Here is a 22,774-nt window from a genome sequence, read left to right on the forward strand (position 1 = left end):
GATTTGTTAGCTGCAAAATACGCGGCGGATCGCGCTGCCTGCCTTGCCTGGAGCCACTGCGCTTCACTGAGCACTGAGCCGTCGCTGTTGCTGCACTGAGGAATGAGCCGTGGACATCGTTGGAACCCACTTCACTCGCATTGGTGACCTTGTAGAAGGAAGCTTTCAAACGCAGTTCTGCGTGTTTATCCGTTAGTAAGTAGAGTGGATGAGTCCAGGCCGTGTGTCATGCGTAATCTATGTCGGATTTTCCCACGAGTCCGACTGGGGTGTAGAGTCCAAGGCATTCGTTTTCTGCTGTGAACAACCTGTAGAGCCCAAGAGAGCGTCTCCGGGTTCAGGTAGCGTTTAGAGTTCAGTATTTAGATTATTTGGCTGCTATGCATTTCCAACATGATGAGCCACTTTGTTGAGCTGTCATTTGGGATGGGCAGGTCGCTTCTGAAAAATAAGCTAATAGCTCAGTGGGGCATTACACCTGGTAAAATAAAAAAAAACATAGTTTCTTTTTTTTGTATTATATTTTTTACAATCATGGGGAACTCTGATTCCCATCTGTGTTGCTGCATGTGCATGCGTGTTGAGTAGCCGTGCGTGTGAATGTGAAACAACAACGCAGGTGAAGTAAGCAGTGGGTGCGGCTGTGAATGGTCGGCACGGGGATCTGCAGTCTCGGACAAGGTGAGAGTGAGAAACGGTGACATCGCTAACAGTGGGTGATGGAGGCAGGTAGAGTTGGTGATAGATTCACACTGCTAGCAAAAGGCTCAGATTCCAGGATGGGTCACTGGAGGCTACAGAAAAATCCCATCTCGGATGCCACGATGACATTCAAGAAACTCGTCACGTTGGGGTAATTACACTGAGATGGAGTTACAGGACATCATGAGATATCTACAACTATACCAACTATTTTAATTTTTTCAGGTAAGGGGCACTGAGCAATGTGGCTATGTTTCAGAAACGACCTGGCCACAAATGATGGCTTATCATGTGAAAATGTATTGCAGCTAACTAATCTAACTAGGTGATGTTGATTGTAAATGTGGAGGGACTCGGATAAAAATTAACGCGACCACGGAGAGAGAGAAAGACGTCAACTTTAAATATTTAAGCAGACGTCAGGGTCGGGATTAAAACCACGACCTCCTGTATACCGGGCGAGGGAGATGACATATTGCCACCAATTTGCTGTAGAAGGATGAGTGTATCTCTCGACACTGATTGCTCGAATGAGCCACATCAGCTGAGCCTCACCGTTAAATATTAACAATAGCACTCATTTCTTTAAATGTCAAGGTGTGTACGAGGCTACTGTTTGTGCACCTAGGGGCATGGGTTCACATTCCAGGCAGTGTCACGTGATGTCAGTGACGACAATGAAAACATTTAAAGTATTTTACTTCCTTCTTCATCGTCGCTATAAGAGAGAGATCCTGGCCCAGCGTCTTTCTGAGCCACACAGCGAGCGATCCCAGCGAAGCCATGAGTCATGGCGAGCGCGACTCCCAGTGAGATTGTGGATAGTGAGCTGCGCTGCTCCATCTGCCTGGACACGTTCGTCTGCCCCTCCACGCTGAGCTGCGGACACTCGTTCTGTCTCTGGTGCCTGAAGGCCGCCTGGAAGACGGCGAGCAGCTTCAGCTGCCCGCAGTGCCGAGCGACCTTCCCTGTGCGACCCCAGCTGAGGAAGAACGTGGCCCTCGCCAACCTGGCGGAGCAGCTCAGAGTTGGGGACAGGATGGCCGCGGCCGTCGTGTGTGACATCTGCGGTGACGGCCAGACTCCTGCAGTGAAGACCTGCCTGAGATGTGAGATGTCCTACTGTTTTTCTCACTTTCGGCCTCACGTGAAGAATCCCAGGTTGAGAGACCACGCTGTGGTGGATCCCACTGCAAGCATGGATCAGCGAAGATGCCCTGAGCACAGTGAGGAGCTGAAATTCTACTGCACAGTAGACAGCAACCTGGTCTGTTCAACTTGCACTATCGCAGGAAAACACACATGGCACAAGGTCCTGACGCTGAAGGACGAGCACAAGACACGGAAGGTGAGGCCCTCATAGTCAGACACCGTAACACGATCTGACCAATTATGTCACTCGGCTACACAACATCTGAAGGAAAACAACTATCATGTCTTCATGCTCTCCCTTTTGAATCTCTGTCTCTCTGCCTGTGTAGGTAATCTTCTGGATTGCATTTCAGGAAAAAGCCTCAGGATGTATTGAATTTTACGCTTTCATTAAACATAATTGCCATATAAAGTAATTAATTGGACAAAGATTTGAGACTGATATCACAGCCACCTGAGAAACAATTATTTTAGATTCATCTTATAAACTAAGCAGCATTGGGCACATGAGCCTTTGGGTCCGAGTCGGTATGGACACCAAGCCAGTACGGCTCCCACCGGCTGCTGCTATAACGAGGCATCAGCTTGTCCACTCCCCATCCCCCCCTCAGTCGCCATACAAAGGCAGCGTGGAGATGAGGGCCTTCACTGTGGAGGGGTCGGTGTGGAAGGAAGGGCGGTGTGAGAGGTGGCTCAGGGGGCTGGAGTCTCCCCGAGGTGACGTCTCGTCTCTCACTACAGAAGCGCATAGAGGAGGAGACGCGAGCGGTGGAGGAGAAGAGGAAGAAGGCGGAGGAGTCCGTGAAGCGGATGGAGGCCGCTCGTAAGGAGGAGCAGGTACCGTGTCCGGGTCTGACTCTTTGACCCCCGTGACCTCCACCCATTGAGGAAGTCGCATTATTACTTTGATGCCTCTTATATCATTCAGTAAAGTCAGGAAAGAACCAAAAAGTATGAATTGCTGCAGTCACGAAACTTCAAATCAAGATCATATCATTCATTTTCAGACTCACCATTAACTACGAGGGAGCTGCACGTTTACTACATTAGATAGCCGCATTGGCGAGTCTGTTGAGAGGTTTCGTTACTCGGCATCGCGTCTTCCACTCCTGTGGCATAAAAAAAGTGTAGAGAGTGCCACAGATTGTCGGGGTGGAGCTGTGGTGCAGCTGTTGCACTGCACAGGAGGTCGTGCACCGGCACGGACGCAAAGTCACGAACACCGTACAGCTGCACCTCACGCCGTCCCTAATCGCGTAACCGGAGTTTATTTAAACTACAACATTTCTATATTACTAGGTAAGGCTATGTATATTTTCCAAAAGCTACCCTCGCTGTCACAAATGATAGCAGCTCAACAAAGTGGCTGACATCATCATTATCATCACGTGAAAAAAATATACAATAGACCAATAGAGATACATACAGATCCATAGATATATATAGGGATACATTGAGATATATAGAGACCCATACAGATACATAGGGACAAATAGTGATGCATAGGGACAAATAGAGATACATGGAGACCCATAGACTAAACTAGTTTTAATTTACCAGGTAATGCCAAACTGAGCCATGTAGCTCTTTTGCAGAAGGAACCTGAATCTAACAAATGACAGCTCAATGAAATGGCTTATCAGGTGGAAATTGATATGACCCAAATACTATAAATACTGTACTCTAAACGCGTGCTTGAACCCAGAGACACTCTTGACACCCATAGAGACACACAGATATAAATAGATATGGGTGTTTGAAAAAGATGGACCCAATGTTAAAGCATTATATTTCACGATGACAACATGTTACAATTACACAAAAAGTAACAAACGGTTTAATGAGTTCTCATGTTTTAATAACCGTTTTATAAATGCGCTATGTGCCCTCCACCAGCTGTATGGACAACATCGAGACGATAGTTGAATTCGTCCCAAACGCCTCTCTTCTCACGTTTTCCTCTGAGGTGCGTGGTCGCCTTGTGCTTTTCCTCTTACATAAACAGCCTGTTTCCTCAAATTGTCGGTACAGATGGCGAATGCTCTTTGATATTGGCGGACCAATGCCAAAACGCCGTTGAAACGCACGCTGCACCGCAATTACCGATTCAGTCTGGCTGAACAGCAGAACGCACAACGCCTTGTGTTGCGGGGTCACCATCTTGCGAATGGCTGAGACTAGGGGCTGTTTGTGCGCTGGGAGAGGCGTCTAGCGGTATTCATTTGAAAGTCTATACCCCGCCCTTTCAAGTGGTAAGAGTTTCATTAATGGGCGGTTCGTGGTTGCAGAGAAATAGCGATTTAAAATCGGGTTTATCTTTTTAAACACCCTTTATATAGAGACCCGAGAGAGACCTAGATACCCATAGAGACACATAGAGACCAATATAATTAACTATTTTTTATTTTACCAGGGAAGATTCTTTTTCAAAAGCGACCTGGCTATTACAAATGATAGCTCAACAAAGTGGCTGATTGTAATGCGGAAATTTATAGCAGCCAAATACTTTAAATGTGCGACGTTGATCCTAAATGTGGAGGTAAAAACCGGAGGACCCAGAAAAAAATCCATACGACTACAGAGAGAACAAACTCCAAATATACAGGCCTCAGGATCGGGATCGAACCCACGACCTACTGTATACCAGGCGAGAGAGTCAACATCTCCTAGACACCATGGCGCCCACACCCACACACGGAGTGACTTATGGCTTACGGAGCAAACCGTGGTCCACTCGTTTCCGCAGGAATCTGCGGCCAGGATCAGGGGTCGCATCAAGGGCAAGTTCGCCCACCTAAGGAAGGCTCTGGACGAGGATGAGAGGGAGGCTCTACGTCGCGTGGCCGTGAAGGAGCACGAGCTGCTGTCCCGGATCGAGGAGGACATCGCTCGTCACAAGCGGGAGATCGGGGAGCTCCAGGCGACGGCCGCTCGCCTGCGCAATCTGCAGCACGAGAGGGACTCGCTCGCCTTTCTGCAGGTGGGGAACGCCTCTGTGGAGACGCTGTTTCGGTGTCCAGAACAACAGAGCTTGCAGTGTCAGAGGAGCTCGTGGTCAAATGGTAGAGACTTCAATCATGATCTCTCTCTCTTCCACAGGGGCACCTGGAGCTGATGCGCAGGTACAGATCATTAACGTCTCACGGTTTAACACTCACAACACAGGATGTGTGTGTTAGACACACGGGCTGTATGTTAGACACACGGGCTGTGTGCGTTAGACACACGGGCTGTGTGTGTTAGACACACGGGCTCTGTGTTAGACACACGGTATGTATGTGTGTAAGACATACAGGCTGTCTGGAGACACTGGCTGTGCTTGAGAAAGAGGCTGTGTGAGACACGGGCTGTGTGTGAGACTCGGGCTGTCTGAGACAGGGGCTTCATGTGAAACATGGGCTTTGTTTGAAAAACGGAATGTGCGAGAGACACGGGCTTTATGCTAGACATTGGCTTACGTGAATCACTGGCTGGATGTGACACTGGCTGTGTGTGAGGCACGGGCTGCGTGAGACACGGGTTGCGTGTGAGACACGGGCTGTGTTAGACAATGACTCTGTGTGAGACACTGCCTGTGTGTGGGTGTACATCCCAGGGCCCCTTTCACACCATTGGTAGCATGGTCTCAGCAAGCTGATGAAAGTTGCAAGCGATAATTTTATCATCGCCTGCAGCTGGGGTTCGAATCGTCCCCCCACTCCTCCTGATGTCGAGGGGAAGTGGGCGTAGTTTAGGACTGTGGCTCACGCAGCTGCAATGGCTGCTTTGGGTACACGGTCCAGACCTGGCTGACAGAGGAGGTGTTCCAGCTGACTGAGAAAAAGCGACAGGCCCACTCTCATCGGCTACAGCATCCCACGTCGGAAAATGAGGAGGCTTACCGCAGCGTTCGCTCGGAGGTTTGGAGAGCCGTGAGGCGCTGCAAGGATGGGTGGTAGTCGCGTGTTGCTGAGGAGATGGAGTCTGCATCAGTGGCCTGCGATCACATATCGATCTTTAAGTCCATCAGAAAAGTAACCTGCAGCGCCACACCTAATACCATAATTAGGGGAATGAACGGTGATCCAATCTCCAACCCCCAGGTACAGGTTTGCAGATTTTCTGAGCATTTATGTGAGGTCCTGGGCGAGGGGGAATCAATCACCCAAGTAAACAACATGGGACAAAGTGGGGATTACCCTGCCGAGGCTGTGGTGCCTCAAATATTGGAGGAAGAAGTCACCCATTGTGAGTGGCTGGCTGAGGTGCCATCTGTTGAGGAAGTACTGAAGGCGATCCAGAGTCTGAGACCAAGAAAGGCACAGGGCAGAGATGATCTCCCAAGCGAAATGCTGAGGGAGGGTGACGTATGTGCACAGACTACTCTACATGACATCATAACAACAGTCTGGACCACTGGAGGGGTTCCGCAGGATTGGAAGAATGCCCTGGTGGTCCCCCTATTTAAGAAGAGGGACCACACAGACTTTAACAACTACAGGGGCATCTCACTCATCAGCGTGTCGGGAAGGGTCCTGGCAAGAATTATTCAACATCGCCTTGCTAGGCACGCTGAGGAGAGGCTTGCGGAGACCTAATGCAGTGTCAGGAATGGGATGCCATATTTTCTGTCCGTCTGCTACAGCAGTGGTGTAGGAAATTCCAACAAGACCTACATCTCTGCTTTATTGACATAGTCAAGGCCTATGATACCATCAGTAGGTCTGGGCTCTGGGTTTTCGTTATGCTTTCGGAGTCTCTGACCCTTTACTCATGATCATTAAGGACTATGTTGACGGGAGTCAAAGCCATTTCCTGTACACCTTGGGGTGCGACAAGGCTGTCCTCTTGCTCCCACATTATTTAACATATATTTTTACCATGTAGTTCTTGAAGCCTTCAATGGCTGTACCAGAGGAATTTCCATCTGGTACAGATACAAAGGGAGGCTGATCGATGCCCGGATGTGGTCAAGGGATGGCTCCATATTGCTCTACCATATTCAGTATGCCAATGATCTGGTGATTGCTGCTCACTCAGAGGAGGAGTTGGAGGTGCTGCTGCTGAACCTGGATCTTGCCACTAAGAGGTGTGGCCTTGCCATCAGCCCCACCAAAACTAAGTACCTGCCTGGGTATTTTGTACCATCGGGCACTCCACCAGCACACGTCCCGATTGGTGATCGGGCAGTTGTGGAGAGAGTGGAGAGTTTCCCATACCTGGGCAGTGTGCTCATGACCAGCTCCAGTTTAACAGCAGATGTCTCACTCCAAATCAGTCGAGCGGTATTGTCTTTTTATCAGTTGCGTAATGCTGTGTGGAAGCTACCAGGTCTTCTCGGTCATGGTCATTCCCTCCTTCTCTACACTTGCGAAATGTGGATCCCCTTAATGGAACATCGTCGCAGGTTAGAAACATTTAGGCTGGCCTGCCTACGATTCATCCTGGATTTAACCAGGCTGGATTGTGTGAGGATCTCACAAATCCTTGAAAGATCTGTACAAAGTCCTACCGGTGAGCTCCTCCGGCAGGCAAGGTTGCGTTGATTGGCCCATGTAGCCCGCATGCCCAGCCACCGCATGCCTAAACAGCTTTTGTTCGGCCCGATCGAGGGGGCTAAATGTGTGTGGCACGGGCTAGAGAAGAGATGAGGTGTTGTGGTCCAGGAGGACGTGGAGCTGAGTGAACTTGCCGATGACTGGTACCAGCGGTGTCAAGATCGGCCTCTGTGAAGGAGGCTCGTGAAGGACGTTACTGGGCAGTTGGAGGCAGTCGCCCTCCAACAACAACAGAGGGCGGAGGAGCAACGCTCACAATAACGAGTGGAGCGCCGGGTGGCTAAAGCACAGCAAGTTGGCACAATAGGGGGCACAGGTTGTGCATCAGCCAGTCATCTCAGTCAGTCGACCTGCGGCATCTGGGTCTGCCCCATGACCTTGTGCCCGCGGGCGATCGACATTTCACGTGGCCTCAAGGTGCATATAGCCTGGCACAAGCGTCGTGGTGACGTCACCGCCACTTAGTGGCGAATGGCGGTTGTTGTTGTGTGAGACACTCCCTGTGTGTGAGACACGGGCTGTTTGTGAGACACAGGCTATGTGTGACAACGGGCTATGTGAGATACTGGCAGTGTGAGACACGGGCTGTGTGAGACACTGGCTGTGTGTGAAACACAAGCTGCATGTGTGTGAGACACGGGCTGTGTCAGAGACACTGGCTGTGTGTGAGACAGGGGGTCTGTGAGACACGGGCTGTGTGAGACACGGGTTGTGTTACACTCTGGCTGTATGTGTGACACTACCTGTGCGTAACACGGGCTGTGTGTTAGACAGGATATGTGTTAGAGACGTTCAGTGTTTGATATACAGCCTGTGAGATTCTTACTGCGTGAGACAACGGCTGTGTGTGAGACAAGTGCTTTGTGTGAGACACAGGCTGTGTGTAAGACATTGACTGTGTGAGACATTGGCTGTGTGTGAGACACTGACTGTGTGTGAGACACGGGCTGTGTGTGAGACACGGGCTGTGTGTGAGACACGTTCTTTGTGTGAGACACGTGCTGTGTCTGAAACACGGGCTTGTGTGTGAGACGTGGGCTGTGTGTGAGACACGGGCTGTGTGTGAGACACTGGCTGTATGTGAGACATTGACTGTGTGTGAGACACTGGCTGTGTGTGAGACACGGGCTGTGTGTGAGACACTGGCTGTATGTGAGACATTGACTGTGTGTGAGACACTGGCTGTGTGTGAGACACGGGCTGTGTGTGAGACACTGACTGTGTGTGAGACATGGGCTGTGTATGAGACACGGGCTGTGTGTGAGATACTGACTGTGTGTGAAACACTGGCTGTGTGTGAGACACTGACTTTGTGTGAGAGACGGGCTGTGTGTGAGACGTGGCTGTGTGTGAGACACTGGCTGTGTGTGAGACACGGGCTCTGTGTGAGACACTGGCTGTGTGTGAGACACTGACTGTGTGTGAGACATGGGCTGTGTGTGAGACACCGGCTGTGTGTGAGACACTGACTGTGTGAGACATTGACTGTTTGTGAGACACGGGCTGTGTGTGAGACACGGGCTGTGTGTGAGATAATGACTGTGTGTGAGACACTGGCTGTGTGTGAGACACTGACTGTGTGTGAGACACGGGCAGTGTGTGAGACACTGGCTGTATGTGAGACACTGACTGTGTGTGAGACACTGACTGTGTGTGACATTGACTGTGTGTGAGACACGGGCTGTGTGTGAGACACGGGCTGTGTGTGAGATACTGACTGTGTGTGAGACACTGGCTGTGTGTGAGACACTGACTTTGTGTGAGACACTAGCTGTGTGTGAGACACTGACTGTGTTTGAGGCACTGACTGTGTGTGAGACACTGATTGTGTGTGAGACACGGGCTGTGTGTGAGACGTGGGCTGTGTGTGAGACACTGGCTGTGTGTGAGACACGGGCTCTGTGTGAGACACTGGCTGTGTGTGAGACACTGACTGTGTGTGAGACATGGGCTGTGTGTGAGACACCGGCTGTGTGTGAGACACTGACTGTGTGAGACATTGACTGTTTGTGAGACACGGGCTGTGTGTGAGACACGGGCTGTGTGTGAGATAATGACTGTGTGTGAGACACTGGCTGTGTGTGAGACACTGACTGTGTGTGAGACACGGGCTGTGTGTGAGACACTGAATGTGTGTGAGACACTGACTGTGTGTGAGACACTGACTGTGTGTGAGACACTGGCTGTGTGTGAGACACGGGCTGTGTGTGAGACACTGAATGTGTGTGAGACACTGACTGTGTGTGAGACACTGGCTGTGTGTGAGACACGGGCTGTGTGAGTGGTAGTGTAGCGGTTACCGCGCCTTGCTGGTAACCCGGGGACCCTGGTTCGATTTCCGCTCACTGACAACTCCAGTGACGATTATCTGAACCGGTCCTGGGCCTCCCCTGGGTAGACTCAGCCTCAAATGAGTACCTTGTGTGGTAGGTAAACATCGCCACTGTGGAGACAAAGTCGGTCGGGCGTGGTGCTGGCCACCCATCCACTCGTGTACCATTCCGTCCTTCATAGGTGCTCGCTAACAGCACTTGCCCATACAGTCTGTTAAGGCTATATCGGGGATCTTTGTCTTTAGCTTCGTGTGAGACACTGCTTGTGTGACATGGGCTGTGTGTTAGACACGATCTGTGTGAGACACGGGCTGTGTGATAGACATTGGCTGTGTGTGAGACATGTGCTGCGTGTGCTATGGATGCTGAGTGTTACGATGATGTGGTTAAACGAGGCTGTGTGTGATGCTGTTGGTGGTTGTCCCAGGAAAAAGTTCCGAAAGGAATCTGCACCCGCAACTGCCACTTCACTGGACGTCACCACGATCCGCTCCCTTGAAAGAGTCGTCTGTGAGTTCCCCAGTCTAGCACCCGAGTGTGCTGCTCTGTTGCACTGCACTTCTGTGTGCACCCCCCTTTTTTATTTTATTTTACCAGGTAAGGAACCCACTGAACGATGTCGTTCTTTGTTCAAGAGCGACCTGATTATCACAAATGACAGCTCTATGAAGTGGGTCATCACGTGGATATTTATAGCAGCAGCCAAATCCTCGGAATGCAAAATTATTCTCAAAGCGAGGAAGCTGGGGAAATCCACGCCACCATGGGGAGAGAGACGCAGTAAGAGAGTGGCATGGATCAGTGGGCTCTACCTGGTAAAATAAAATTAGTTTAACAGTTTCAATATTCTACTAAACCCTACTGCTGTGTACTGGGGCAAGTGCTGTTAGCGAGCAGCAGCACCTATGAACGCTGGCACGGCACACGAGGGGTTGGATGGCCAGCAACACGCCCGGCCGCCTTTGTCACTCTCGTGCCGAATGTCTACACATCACACCAGCAGAGAGCAGAGCAACGTGACCCATTGTTGTACTGCACCTCTACGCTTTAACGATCACGATCCCCACCATCGCCAACGCGCATCGACGAGAGCGGTGAAGTATGGTCAAATAACCCCCCCCCCAGGACGCGCACGGCGCGGGGAGTCGCTCACCCAGCAGCGGAGTGACACACAATGTTTTTTGTGTGGATGTGAGAGTGTGCGAGGCTGTGACACACAATATCTGTGTGTGGATGTGAGAGTGTGCGAGGCTGTGACACACAATGTATTAAGGCCACAGTGTTTTATTTACGAAAGTGTTGATTTTTTTGTTTTTGTCACGTGAAGCGTGTGTGTTATGCAAATACAGAAAGTTGCGCTTGGAATCTGTGTTCTGTGTCCCTGCGGTATGCTGCACATTGCCTGTTCACACCAATTGTGCGGGAGCCTCTTATGGTTGTTTTGCCAGACTACGAAATGAGACTTTCCCCTCGTCCTCCGCAGGTATGACAGCTGTTGCCATCTATGACTACCAAGCAGGTGAGACAGACGCGACACGCAAGAATTGCGCTTTTGCTATACTTTTCCAGTTTTAATTCAGTTCAAATTCTGAATTTTATTGGAGAATAAATTACATGCAAATATGCACTGAAGAAATTGTATTTATTATTATTAACCTCGCTTGCCAACGAGCTGGGCATGTCATCCAGCACAATAGAAGCGAGGTTTGGTGGATCGATCGCGTGAATGTGTAAAACTCTTAAAGCCTACTGTGATGCGAAGTGGTCGATGAAAGTAGCACTGCAAGATGCCCTTGCACTGGAAAAACGTCAGCTGGCCAGCTTTTCCCATATCATGTTTTCTCTGCCGCGTCTTGAAGTGTTTGCTGGTGCAAAGTCGTTAAGAGATGCCAATGCAGCAAATTGGCTCACGAAACCATTTTATTCACACCACTGAGTGCTATCTCCTTTCTTGCTTGGGTTTTTTTCTGGGTACTCCGTTTTGCTCCCACATGCAAAATACAGCTTTGCCAAAATTGGCCCCATCGTACCAATGTGGAAGATCCCTCCCGAAAATAAGTCTTAAACCTCAGCGATTCTCTCCCGGATTAGCAAGTATCATCATCATTATTACGAATGAATACGCTTTTAATACCCTACTAATTCTGTTTTTCGTACAAAGCCGGTGACGATGAGCTCTCCTTCGACCCGGACGACATCATCACCAACATCGAGTGTCTGGACGAGGGCTGGTGGCGTGGCGAGTGCAACGGTCAAGTCGGGATGTTCCCGGCGAACTACGTCGTGCTGCGGCAGTGATTCCCGGGGGGCGATGTCATCCTCTTTTCCACTCACGACGCCTGAGCCGTGCTGGGGTTGTCTTGAGCCAGCCTTGCACCGCTCAGGAGACACCGGGTGGTTTAACAACTGCAGAGCCCGAGCCATCTAGATGACACGGTGACGATAAACTTAAACTAAACTAAATCTTGACTTAAAGCTTTCGTGACTGCAGGAATTCATATTCTTTGGGTCTTTCAGTAAAGTCACGTAGATAGGTATTTTTTTTTTCCAAAAACTACGACGTTTCGATCGCAACAAAAGTTCTCGTCACCAGGTGGAGAAGATTTTTTCCTAACCTATCTACGTGACTTTACCGAAAGACCCAGAGAATATAAACTAAACTATTTTTTATTTCACCAGGTAAGGCCCAATGAGCTATTTAGCTCTTTTTTTCAGAAGCGACCTGGCAACAAATGATAGCCCAACAAAGTGGCTTATCACGTGGAAATTAATAGCAGCCAAATACTCTAGAATGCATATTTGTAAATGTGGAGGGGAAAACCGGAGGATCCGGACAAAAATCTACACGAGCACGGAGAGAACATGCAAACTCCAAATATTCAGGCGTCAGGGTCGGGATTGAACCCACGACCGCCTGTACACCGGGCGAGGCAGTAAACATGTTGTCACTGTGGCACCGGTGTGCTGATTTCACGGTGTGTTGACTGACATCACATCTGGATCTGGCCGCATCCAGATGTGAGGTATCTCGATTTTGGTTACGGCTAGGCACGGTAAATAGCCGATGGAAAACCACCTGTACTCCGAGACCCCCCCCCCCCCACACTGGCTCGGCTCGGATGTGGCAGTGAAAAGAGGTCAAATTAGAGGCAACAAATCATATTGGTGGGAGGGGCGGTGGGGGAAGAAATTAATATACTATATTTTAGTGGTGAAAGCAACATACCAGTGTGTCTGAAGAGTATAGTTTAAAATCCATGTATATTATGACCTGCCATTACATGGGATCAGAGACGAGGAAATTCATAAAGGTGATGGGAAGAGAGGCTGAAAAGTGTGTAGCGAATATCAGGAAGAAGTGTATAGTCCTACTTTTAGTTCTTTCGGTAAAGTCACGTAGGTAAAAAATGAAATTAAAATTTATAAAAAATAAAATAATAAAAATCACGACGTTTTGGAGGCAACACAAGTCTCCGTCATCAGGTGGGACCGTCACAGCCAGATTTGCTGCATCAAGTGAGGCAGGAATTAAAGATGCAAGCTCTTAAATACAAGTTAAGGGAGAGGAGAGGGGGGGCCCACCACGTTGTAGCAATGATCGGCAATGGCGGAAGACTCAATTTTGCCGTGTTTGGTCATGCCGTGCCGGCCTTCATAAGTGCTACTCGCTAACAGCACTTGCTCCTACAGTCTGTTAAGGCTATAGGGGGGATCTTTGTCTTTGATGGTGATGATGGCCGTGGTGGTGTTGTTGGCTAGCGCGCTGTGCTTTGAACCCGGCGACCCAAGTTTCGATTCCTGCTCACGGCCAACACCAATGGCGATTATCTGAAGCGGTCCTGGGCTTCCCCTAGGTCGACTCAGCCTCAAATTAGTACCTGGTGCTGTGTGTAAACATCACCACTGGGGAGACAAAGGTCGTGATGCTGGCTACCCACACACTCGTGCGCATTGTCAGCTTTCATAGATGCTCGCTCACCACACCTACTCCATGAAAGAAGTGCCACACTGCTGCCCGAGAAGAAATGGGACAAATGAGAGAGTACGACCCCGATCTAGAGAACAATTAGCCTTCATCAAAATGCTTTAATACTTATAAATGTTTTAACTTTTGTCTATAATTCGTAAAATATAATTTGGTAACAATATTTGATGCCACTATAAAGTACTAAATAAAATATATTTTTAAAACTTATTTTTTAAAACACACTTTTATGAAATGTACTAAAACTTTTAAAATACAATTTTCTGTTCAAGTACTTTGCATTATATATGTTTCATATACTGTTGTTGTAACTGACTCTAAATAAAAGGGTGGGGCGCTCATATTAATCCATTTAAAACTTTCGGTAACAATTACAACATATGAGCAGTTTCTTCCCATTGTCAAAGCATAAATATTTACTAAACAAACCGCCTTATAAATGTAACCTTGTAATTATAACATATTAACAACATAGGCGCAGTTACTTTACATTGCAGCAACAACAGCAGCAGCTGCAGCAACAACAGCAGCAGCTGCAGCAACAACAGCAGCAGCTGCAGCAACAACAGCAGCAGCTGCAGCAACAACAGCAGCAGCTGCAGCAGCAACAACAGCAGCAGCTGCAGCAACAACAGCAGCAGCTGCAGCAACAACAGCAGCAGCTGCAGCAACAACAGCAGCAGCTGCAGCAACAACAGCAGCAGCTGCAGCAACAACAGCAGCAGCTGCTACAACAACAGCAGCAAGATGGCGGCGGCGTGTGCGGCCGCGTGTGCGTTGTGCTGCATGGGTGTGGGCTGTGCGTGAGAGTGGGTGAGGGTGAGCTGCGTGTGAGTGAGCTGTGTGTGTGTTTAAATTTAGTGTTTTAAAGATGTCAATTCACCTGCTGTGTATCTTACTACTGTCCCTCCCGGCCATATCTAGTGCCACACTCAACTCTACAAACGGCTACCCGCGTTACTTCGCGTCAATACTTATTGCTAAATTTGCAACTACACCTGCTAATGAAACAACTTATATACACTTCTACACTCCATCATTATATCCTTTTAAACCCTATCTTTGTCCCATTACTTCACCAGCACTCCTTCCAAACTTCATTCTGCTCTTAAAAATAACACCATCTGCGAGCTGCTGCTATTCGTCCAAGGTTCGTCGCTTTTCATCCTTTCACAGAAAATACCTGTGCAAACTATTAATTCTACTTTTTTTTTATTTCTGGGTGGTATTGAGCTTCATCCTGGACCAAATGTAAAAAACTCATATAATTCTGTAAATTTTTCTGGCAGAAAAGGTGTTGGTGTTCTACATGTCAACATCAGAGGGCTTTTGATTAAATTAAGTCAACTAAAACTAGAAGTAGCAAATCTTGACCCGGACATATTTTGCCTAACAGAAACATTTCTCACTCCTGCCGTCAATGACTTGCAGATTACGATTGACAACTACAATCTTTTTCGGCTTGACCGATGATCTAAAGGAGGTGGAATTGCCATCTATGTTCGTAATACTATTGCATGTTCACCAGCTCACTCCTTGTTTAAAAAATGTTGCTTTGAAGGTCTGGCTCTCAGAATAACTCTCCCTAATAATCAACACATATTGGTAGTGTGCTGCTATAGACCGCCTAGTGGGAAGGATGTTGAAGCTGCATCTGCACTGAGAGAGCTTCTTGGGGGCCTCCCTAAAGGTGAAATAGTTTTAGTGGGTGATCTAAATTGGAATTGGCTAAACCCGCCGGCCGTGGCCACAAATTTTGCAGATGAATTTAACCTGTTTCAATTAATAAATGTCCCCACAAGACCCAACCTAAAAAAATCCGGGACAGTCATCTCTGCTTGACGTCCTATTGACAAATGCCCCTCACAATTTCGCACTGACTGGTGTTCTAGGTAATAACCTTAGTGATCACTCCTTCATTTTTGGGGTGAGATCATCAGCCAGACCCAAAGCCCCCCCTAAATTGGTTGAGAAGCACTCCATGAGACACTTCAGCACTCAGGCATTTACTAATGATGTGCTTCACTCGGATATTGACAAGGTCTGTGATATTCCAAACCTGACTACGGCTTGGGAGACCTTCAGGTACACGTTTCTCCAAATTCTTAACAAACATGCTCCGTTGGTTAAATTTAAAACTAAAGGCAACCGTCCACCATGGTTTGATCCTTTGATTACAAAGCTCATGAAAACTAGGGACAAGGCTTGGGCATGTGCTCAGAAAAGTAATTTGGTCAATGACTGGCTAGAATACAGGATTTTAAGGAATAGATGCGTCAAAAAAATACGGCATGCAAAAAATAACTACTTCTCTTCCACTCCCCTTGAATCTCATGGAAATGCCAGGATTTTCTGGAAAACAATCAAATGTATCGAAAAGGCATCCAAAACAGATCATCTGCCCGTTCAGCTTAACCGAAATGGGGAATATTTTTCAGATCCCCAAAAAATAGTTGACAATTTTAACCTTCATTTTTCTGAAGCTGGTACCCTATTTGATAATGTATTGGGAGTCACCCCTGCTCATGCAAATTCCTACACCCCTATCCAAACATTAAGCGAATTTAGTTTTCAGCCAATCCACGAAAGTAATGTTCTGAAACAACTGTCCTACCTCAAAGGGTCCTCCTCTACCGGAGCAGATAGTATTCCCGTCTTTGCTCTACTAAGTGTTGGTCACCTAATATACAAACCTATAGCCCATATTTTCAACCTGTCCATCAAAGAAGCATCAGTTCCTCTAGAATTGAAACATTCCTATGTTCGTCCACTTCACAAAGGGGGCCCTAAAGATGATCCAAATAACTACCGACCTATCTCAATTTTGTCCCCGTTGATGAAAATTTTTTAAAAATTATTGACCTACCAAATTAGCAGTTTCCTGTCCGCCAACAATCTATTACATCTAAAACAATCTGGGTTCCGAAAAAAATACAGCACCACATCTGCAGCATTAAACTCTCTGAATCACATTTACAGTAGCCTTGATAATAAGCAGTACTGCGCCTGTCTTTTTCTTGACTTGTCCAAAGCTTTTGATACAGTAGACCACAACATCCTGCTTAGTAAAATAAGTTGCCACGGTTTTTCCGAAAACACAGTAAAATGGTTAAAAAATTACCTCTTTTCTCGCACCCAAACTGTATTCACAGAGGGTTGGAGGTCAAACAGTGTTAAGATAAAAAAGGGGTTCCACAGGGTTCCATTCTCGGCCCCCTCTTGTTCTCTCTTTATGTAAATGACTTGGGCACTGAACTGGATTATTCCAGGGTAAATCTTTTTGCAGATGACACGGTACTAATTACTGCTGGCCGCTCTCCGGATGACGTGATTGCTAAGCTCCAGAGTGATTTCAACAAACTACAACATCAGCTAGTTGCTCTTAAACTAGTCCTAAATCCTGCCAAAGCCAAGGTGCTATGCTTCTCACCAGGACTAAAGCGGGAAGTTATTTTTCCCCAATTACATACCTTAAATAATGATCAAATAGAGCAAGTCAAGATCTATAAGTATCTTGGGGTCATCCTGGATTCAAAACTGAATTTTGAAGATCACATTGATTATATTGGGAAAAAGACAAAAATTAAAATTGGTTTTCTATATCGACACAAGCACTGCTTCCCCCCTATGTTCCGTTTGGAATTGATTAAAGCTACCATACTGCCTCTACTTGATTACTGTGACATTGTGTATAAATCAGCCCCAAGTACTGTACTGAAGAAGCTTGACTCAATGTATCACTCGGCCTTAAGATTTGCATTGAACTGCCCATATAGGACTCACCACTGTGATCTCTACATTGGGTCAAACTTAACATCTCTGAATGTTCGACGGCTTGTGCACCAGATCTTATTTATTCATGATGTACTTGCAAAAAAATCTGCAGATTACCTGCTGGATCTCGTCTCTGTTTCAAAGAACAAATTTGACCAGCTTAATATTCCCTATTGCCGTACATATACTGGAGGAAGGGCCTTTGCTATTGATGCCCCCAGGGTCTGGAATGCTGTTGCAAATAAATTGAAACTTGAGTCACTACCTATGAGATCTTCACTCAAAACTGCTCTAGAGGAGTTGTACACCCCTAGCTGCCAGTGCTATTCAGTGACCTAAAATAAAATGTTTCGCTCCGGATGATCGCTACAAAGTATGACCTGTATTTTGATTTAGTGTGCTGATTTTAAAGGTGCATTGAAAAATTACAATACTCCGATTGATGCTCCTGCTGTTGTGGAGTGACTCATGCAGCCAGCTATGGCTGCAGGGTTTTGGTAGTACATGTTGTTTATGCCATTTATTGTGAAAATTCCGTCACAGTTCCTATGATTGCTTTTTCATTGCTTTCATGGCTTTATTTTGGTGATTTCGAAAAGTGTATTGGTTTAGCCATGTTTGTTTGTTGTAGTACAGAGTTAGACTGATGGCCTTAATCTAAGCTGTCTTGTGGTTGTTGTTGTTGTTTGACTTGCATCCCACTGAGATTTTTGCACACAGCGTTGGTGTACGGTGTTTTTTCTGCAATATTTTTGCTGTCTTTTCTTGGATTTTCTGTTTGCACTTAGTCACATATTCACTTTAAGATGTTTTTTGTTCATGTTTTTATTTTTTGTTTGTTGCGGTTGCACCCGATTCAAGAGCTGAATGGCTCACAGGGCTATACCTAATAAATGAACTTGAACTTGAACTTGACAATTCAGACATTACATGTTAACAAATATATACGGCTTACAAACTTAACGTCTCAATTACAACCTATTAACAACATATGACCAGTAAATATTCATTGTCAATGCACACATATTCACACAAAAAACGGCTTTAAAACAAAACATTTTAATTACAACATATTAAATTTCGATTTAAAGCTTTCGTGACTGCAGGGATTCGTCTTACTGGTTCATTCGGTAAAGTCACGTAGAAGGAAAATACGGCTGCTTGCGTTGTGGCCGAAACGTCGTGAGAATTATTTTATTATGTTTTATTTTATTTATTTTATTATTTTCCTTCTACGTGACTTTACCGAAAGAACTAAGAAGATACAACATATTAACAAGAAATGCATACATTCACAAAAATTAACGGCCTAAACACATCACGTCTAAATTACAACATATATACTACATATGACCATTTACTTTCCATTGTCAATCCTGACATATTAGCAAACCAAAACGCCATACAAACTTACAGTTGGAATTACAACATATTAACTACATATGGACAGTTACTTTGCATTGCCAATTCAGATATTAACAAAAATAAACGGCTTTAAAACGTACACGTTTACATTACAACATATGACCAACATATCACCAGTTACTTGCGATTGTCAATCGAGACATTCACAAACATCAACGCATGAAAAACTGTACGTTACAGTAATAAGATATTAACTACATATTAACAGTTACTTTGCATTCTCAATGCAGACATTCCCAAAAATAAACGGCTTAAAACCTTACTTTCAAATTACTACATATGTAATAAGAGCCTATGTCCGGCTCACGTGGTGATCGGCTCTGCCGGTCCTGCTTCACAGCCAATGGGGGGAGAGCCTGGGAGCATGGCCCTGGCGTGATCAAGGGGTGCCAGCTAGGGTGATTGGTTCTGCTGGTCTTGGCCTCAGCCAATGGGAAGAAAAGTCAGGGGCATGGTCCCGGGAGTTGATGGGGAATCTAGAAGATTCAGCGCAGGCTACCAAGGATTGGCTGGAGCGTACCACGTGACCCAGGCATTAAATAAGGGGGGAGATGAACGACACGTGGTCAGACGAAGAACGAAGGAAGAGAGGGGCCACGCGCGAGCGGGGCTCCGAGTGCCACGTGGCGGTGCGTCTCTTGTGGTCTGTCTGCCCACTTGCCGTTGCCTGCCAGCAGCGGGGAGTACTTGTGAACTGGAATAAATAAAAGAACCGATTCCACAAGACGTCTCCAAGAGTATTATTACATTGGTGTCAGAAGTTCTTCTGGACCGTTTGGACGATCTTCAAGATGTCCAAGCACCTCAGAAAGAAGAACCCACCCGACCCTCCATCGGAGGAAGTTGTGGAGACGGACGAGGACGATCTGCTGGGAGCTACGGCTCCTCTGCCTCCTTCTGCTGCTCTCCTCGACGCCGCTCATCGCCGATGGGAGGAAGAAACGACCACCTCAAGGGCGGACGAAGGATGGCGGCTGATGGCGGAGCAGATCGAGATGCTCTGAGTGATTTTGCTCAATCTGGTGATGGTGGTCGCGTCCTCAACGGCCCTGGGTCGGCCGCCAGCAGTTCAGCTTAATGCCGAGGACCAAGATCTTCGGCGGGAATCGACGTCCGCCATTGCTCCTGCCACGCGGGGGGAGGCCTCCATCTTGGGCGGGGCGGCTGCGACGGAGCCGTTGGACGCCATCTTGCACGAGGCTGCCACCACGCGGCTACCCGACGCCATTTTGATGGAGACGTGCAGAACGCGGGAAGTGCAATTGGAGACGCTCGAGGCGTCTGCCTGCCACTGCGGACATCGTCTTCCACAGATCAAAGAATTTATCGCCGGGGGCGATTGGAGTGCTTTTACGTGGCGCTTTGAGTCGGCCTTTAGATCCGTGCGATGGACGGAGGCGGAGGCGCTGGAGGCGCTGCCCACGCTGTTGGATGATGTCTCACCTGGCGGTCTTCCGATCCATCCCAGCGACCAAGAAGAAGATGCTTCATGATGCTTTCACAGAGATGGCGGAGTTTTACGACCCGCCGACGGCGGCTACGAGAAAATTTATGTCACGTCGTCGCGGATCAGAGGAATCGCCGTTGGCTTACCGGGGGCGCCGTTGGCGTTAGCCATGGCCGCCTACCCAGACTCGACGGCTGATCACCTCTATCCTCTCATTCTTTCCCGAATGCTGGAGCTATCCCAGGAACTCAACATCTCGCTGCCGGTATGCGGTCACGAACCGCTTACATCGCGATGGGTGGCGCGCTGCTTGGACGCTAAATTCAACCTCAAGCGCTGGGATCAGATGGCGGCATGGACGGGAAAACCAGAAATAGACGGCCCACCTTTAGGGTGGTCTCTACGGCGGGTCGTCCACTGCTCCGATGACTCCGGCGACGACGAGGTGGTGGCTGCTGTTCCGCATTGGATCCCGAGACGACGACTGCGCGACCAGCGTGGTGACTACGCAGGTCGACCATGCACTGAGGCCGGGACGACCGACCGCCGGCCGACGACGGCCACGTGTTTTAAGTGTGGCTGACGGGGCCATTTTGCCCGCGACTGCCGCTGCCGACCTCTGCCTTCGCCGCTTCTGCCGAGTGGACCTCCATCTCCTCCACCAGGCGCGGATCCACGACACCATCGGGCGAGTCGGCACAAATCGGACACCCGGCAGGTTTTGTCACATCATTCATCCACTTGCACACATAGTTGCACCTCAAATGATAAATGTGGTTCAACTGTATCAATGCCACGAGCACCCTTGCGACCCATTCCTCCATGTGCCTGTCTGATGGGTATGCACCGATGTGCAGCGCTGCCTACCTCGCCCTGTCCGGTCATGGGAGCGATGTCGAACGAGGACGGCCAGGATGTCCCAGTAGGCACTGATGATACCCTGCGGCTGCCGCACTCTGTGTGACTACGCGAGCAGGAGGCCGATGCCTCTCTGGCTCCGCTGCAGAAACTAATCTGGAAACTGAGAGCTCATTTGGCGGGATAGAAATGGCAGATGTTCCGGGGCCGGACGGGACTATTGATGTGTACCGATGGATTCTCTGATCGATCATGCCTGGTCGTGCCTACATCCCTTTACCATGACCTGCTCCGCACTCTGCACGCTGACAAATTAATGCACCTCGGCGTGCAGAAGACTTTGGCTGCAATGCAGAAAGATTTTTTTGGCCCGGCATGATGGCAGACGTTAGCGACTTTGTCCGGTCATGCCATGATTGTGCAAAGAGGAAACTGCCTCGGAAACATTATGTGCTGCCACTACTTTCGATTGAGGTTTCCCATATCAACAAACTAGTCGCTCTGGACATCCTGGGGCCGTTCCCTCCATCAGCTAGGGGCAACAAATACCTTCTGGTTGGGGTAGCATATTTTTCTCGATGGCCTATGGCCTGGCCTCTGCCTGACCAAACGGCTGCGTCCATCACTGATGCTTTCTTGAATGGTTATGTCATGGATAAAGGAGCACCCGAATGGCTGCTCACAGATCAGGGACGTAACTTCTCCTCCAAATTGCTCAAGGATGTTTGCGATGCGCTGGGCACAAAGAAAATCCGCACTTCCCCTTACCATCCGCAAACGGATGGCATGGTGGAACGATTTAACCGCACCCTTTCGGCTATGCTTTGTCACACGCTGAGTGAAAAAGAGACCGATTGGGACTTGCACATACCGGGCGTCTTAGCGGCATACCGCATGGTTCCGCACGCGTCCACGGGATATTCGCCATTTTTCCTCATGTATGGCCGTGAGAATGTACCCCCCATTGATGTGCAACTGGGTACGCCGAGGAAACAACCGTCCATTTCCTTGCCTGATCACGTATGGGACTCGCTTGAACGGGTTACAGAGGCGCGAGAGGCCGCCAGGTGTGCGACGGCCCGTACGCAGGCAAGGAACGAGAGTTATGCGCGTCGATCGCGTACTCACATGCCCTGGTCGGTGGGCGATCTGGCATGGCTCCACTGCCCTCAGGTGCCAGTGGGCACGTCCCCTAAACTGCACAGGCCTTGGCGGGGGCCTGTGACGCTGGTGGACATTCGGAACCCACAGAGTGTTCGCGTCCAGTACGGAAAACCTCGTTGGTACGTCCATTCGTCACGACTTAAACCCTACGTTGACTCGCGTGCCGACCCCTCATCTCCACTTGTTGACCTGCCGGGGTCTGCTGTGCCGAATGTGCCGCTTGCCTCGCCCGTTGATCCCCAGCGGGGCTGTGTTGTGCCCCCCGCAGATGAACAGGTTTAGAGGGATGATGAGACCCCCGCCGTCCCTCCTCCAACGGAACCTACCCTGGATACGACCGAAACCGAACATTCTTCTTCCTCTTCTCCACGCCAACCACCTCCTGCAGATCCGGCGG

General features: G+C 48.5%; 1 protein-coding gene across 1 annotated transcript in view; it reads left to right on the forward strand.

Moving 5' to 3' along the window:
* The first annotated feature begins 1,492 nt into the window (after window positions 1-1,492).
* Window positions 1,493-22,774, forward strand: part of LOC144947516 (E3 ubiquitin-protein ligase TRIM11-like) — a 147,957-nt gene continuing 126,675 nt past the window's right edge. The window contains exons 1-5 of the mRNA XM_078876734.1: window positions 1,493-2,050; window positions 2,596-2,691; window positions 4,601-4,834; window positions 4,954-4,976; window positions 10,152-10,261. Of these exons, the coding sequence (XP_078732860.1) occupies window positions 1,493-2,050; window positions 2,596-2,691; window positions 4,601-4,834; window positions 4,954-4,976; window positions 10,152-10,261 (1,021 nt within the window). The remainder of the gene's footprint in view (window positions 2,051-2,595; window positions 2,692-4,600; window positions 4,835-4,953; window positions 4,977-10,151; window positions 10,262-22,774) is intronic.

This window comes from Lampetra fluviatilis, chromosome 45 (genome assembly GCF_964198595.1).
Source record: "Lampetra fluviatilis chromosome 45, kcLamFluv1.1, whole genome shotgun sequence".
Taxonomy (NCBI): Eukaryota; Metazoa; Chordata; class Hyperoartia; order Petromyzontiformes; family Petromyzontidae; genus Lampetra; species Lampetra fluviatilis.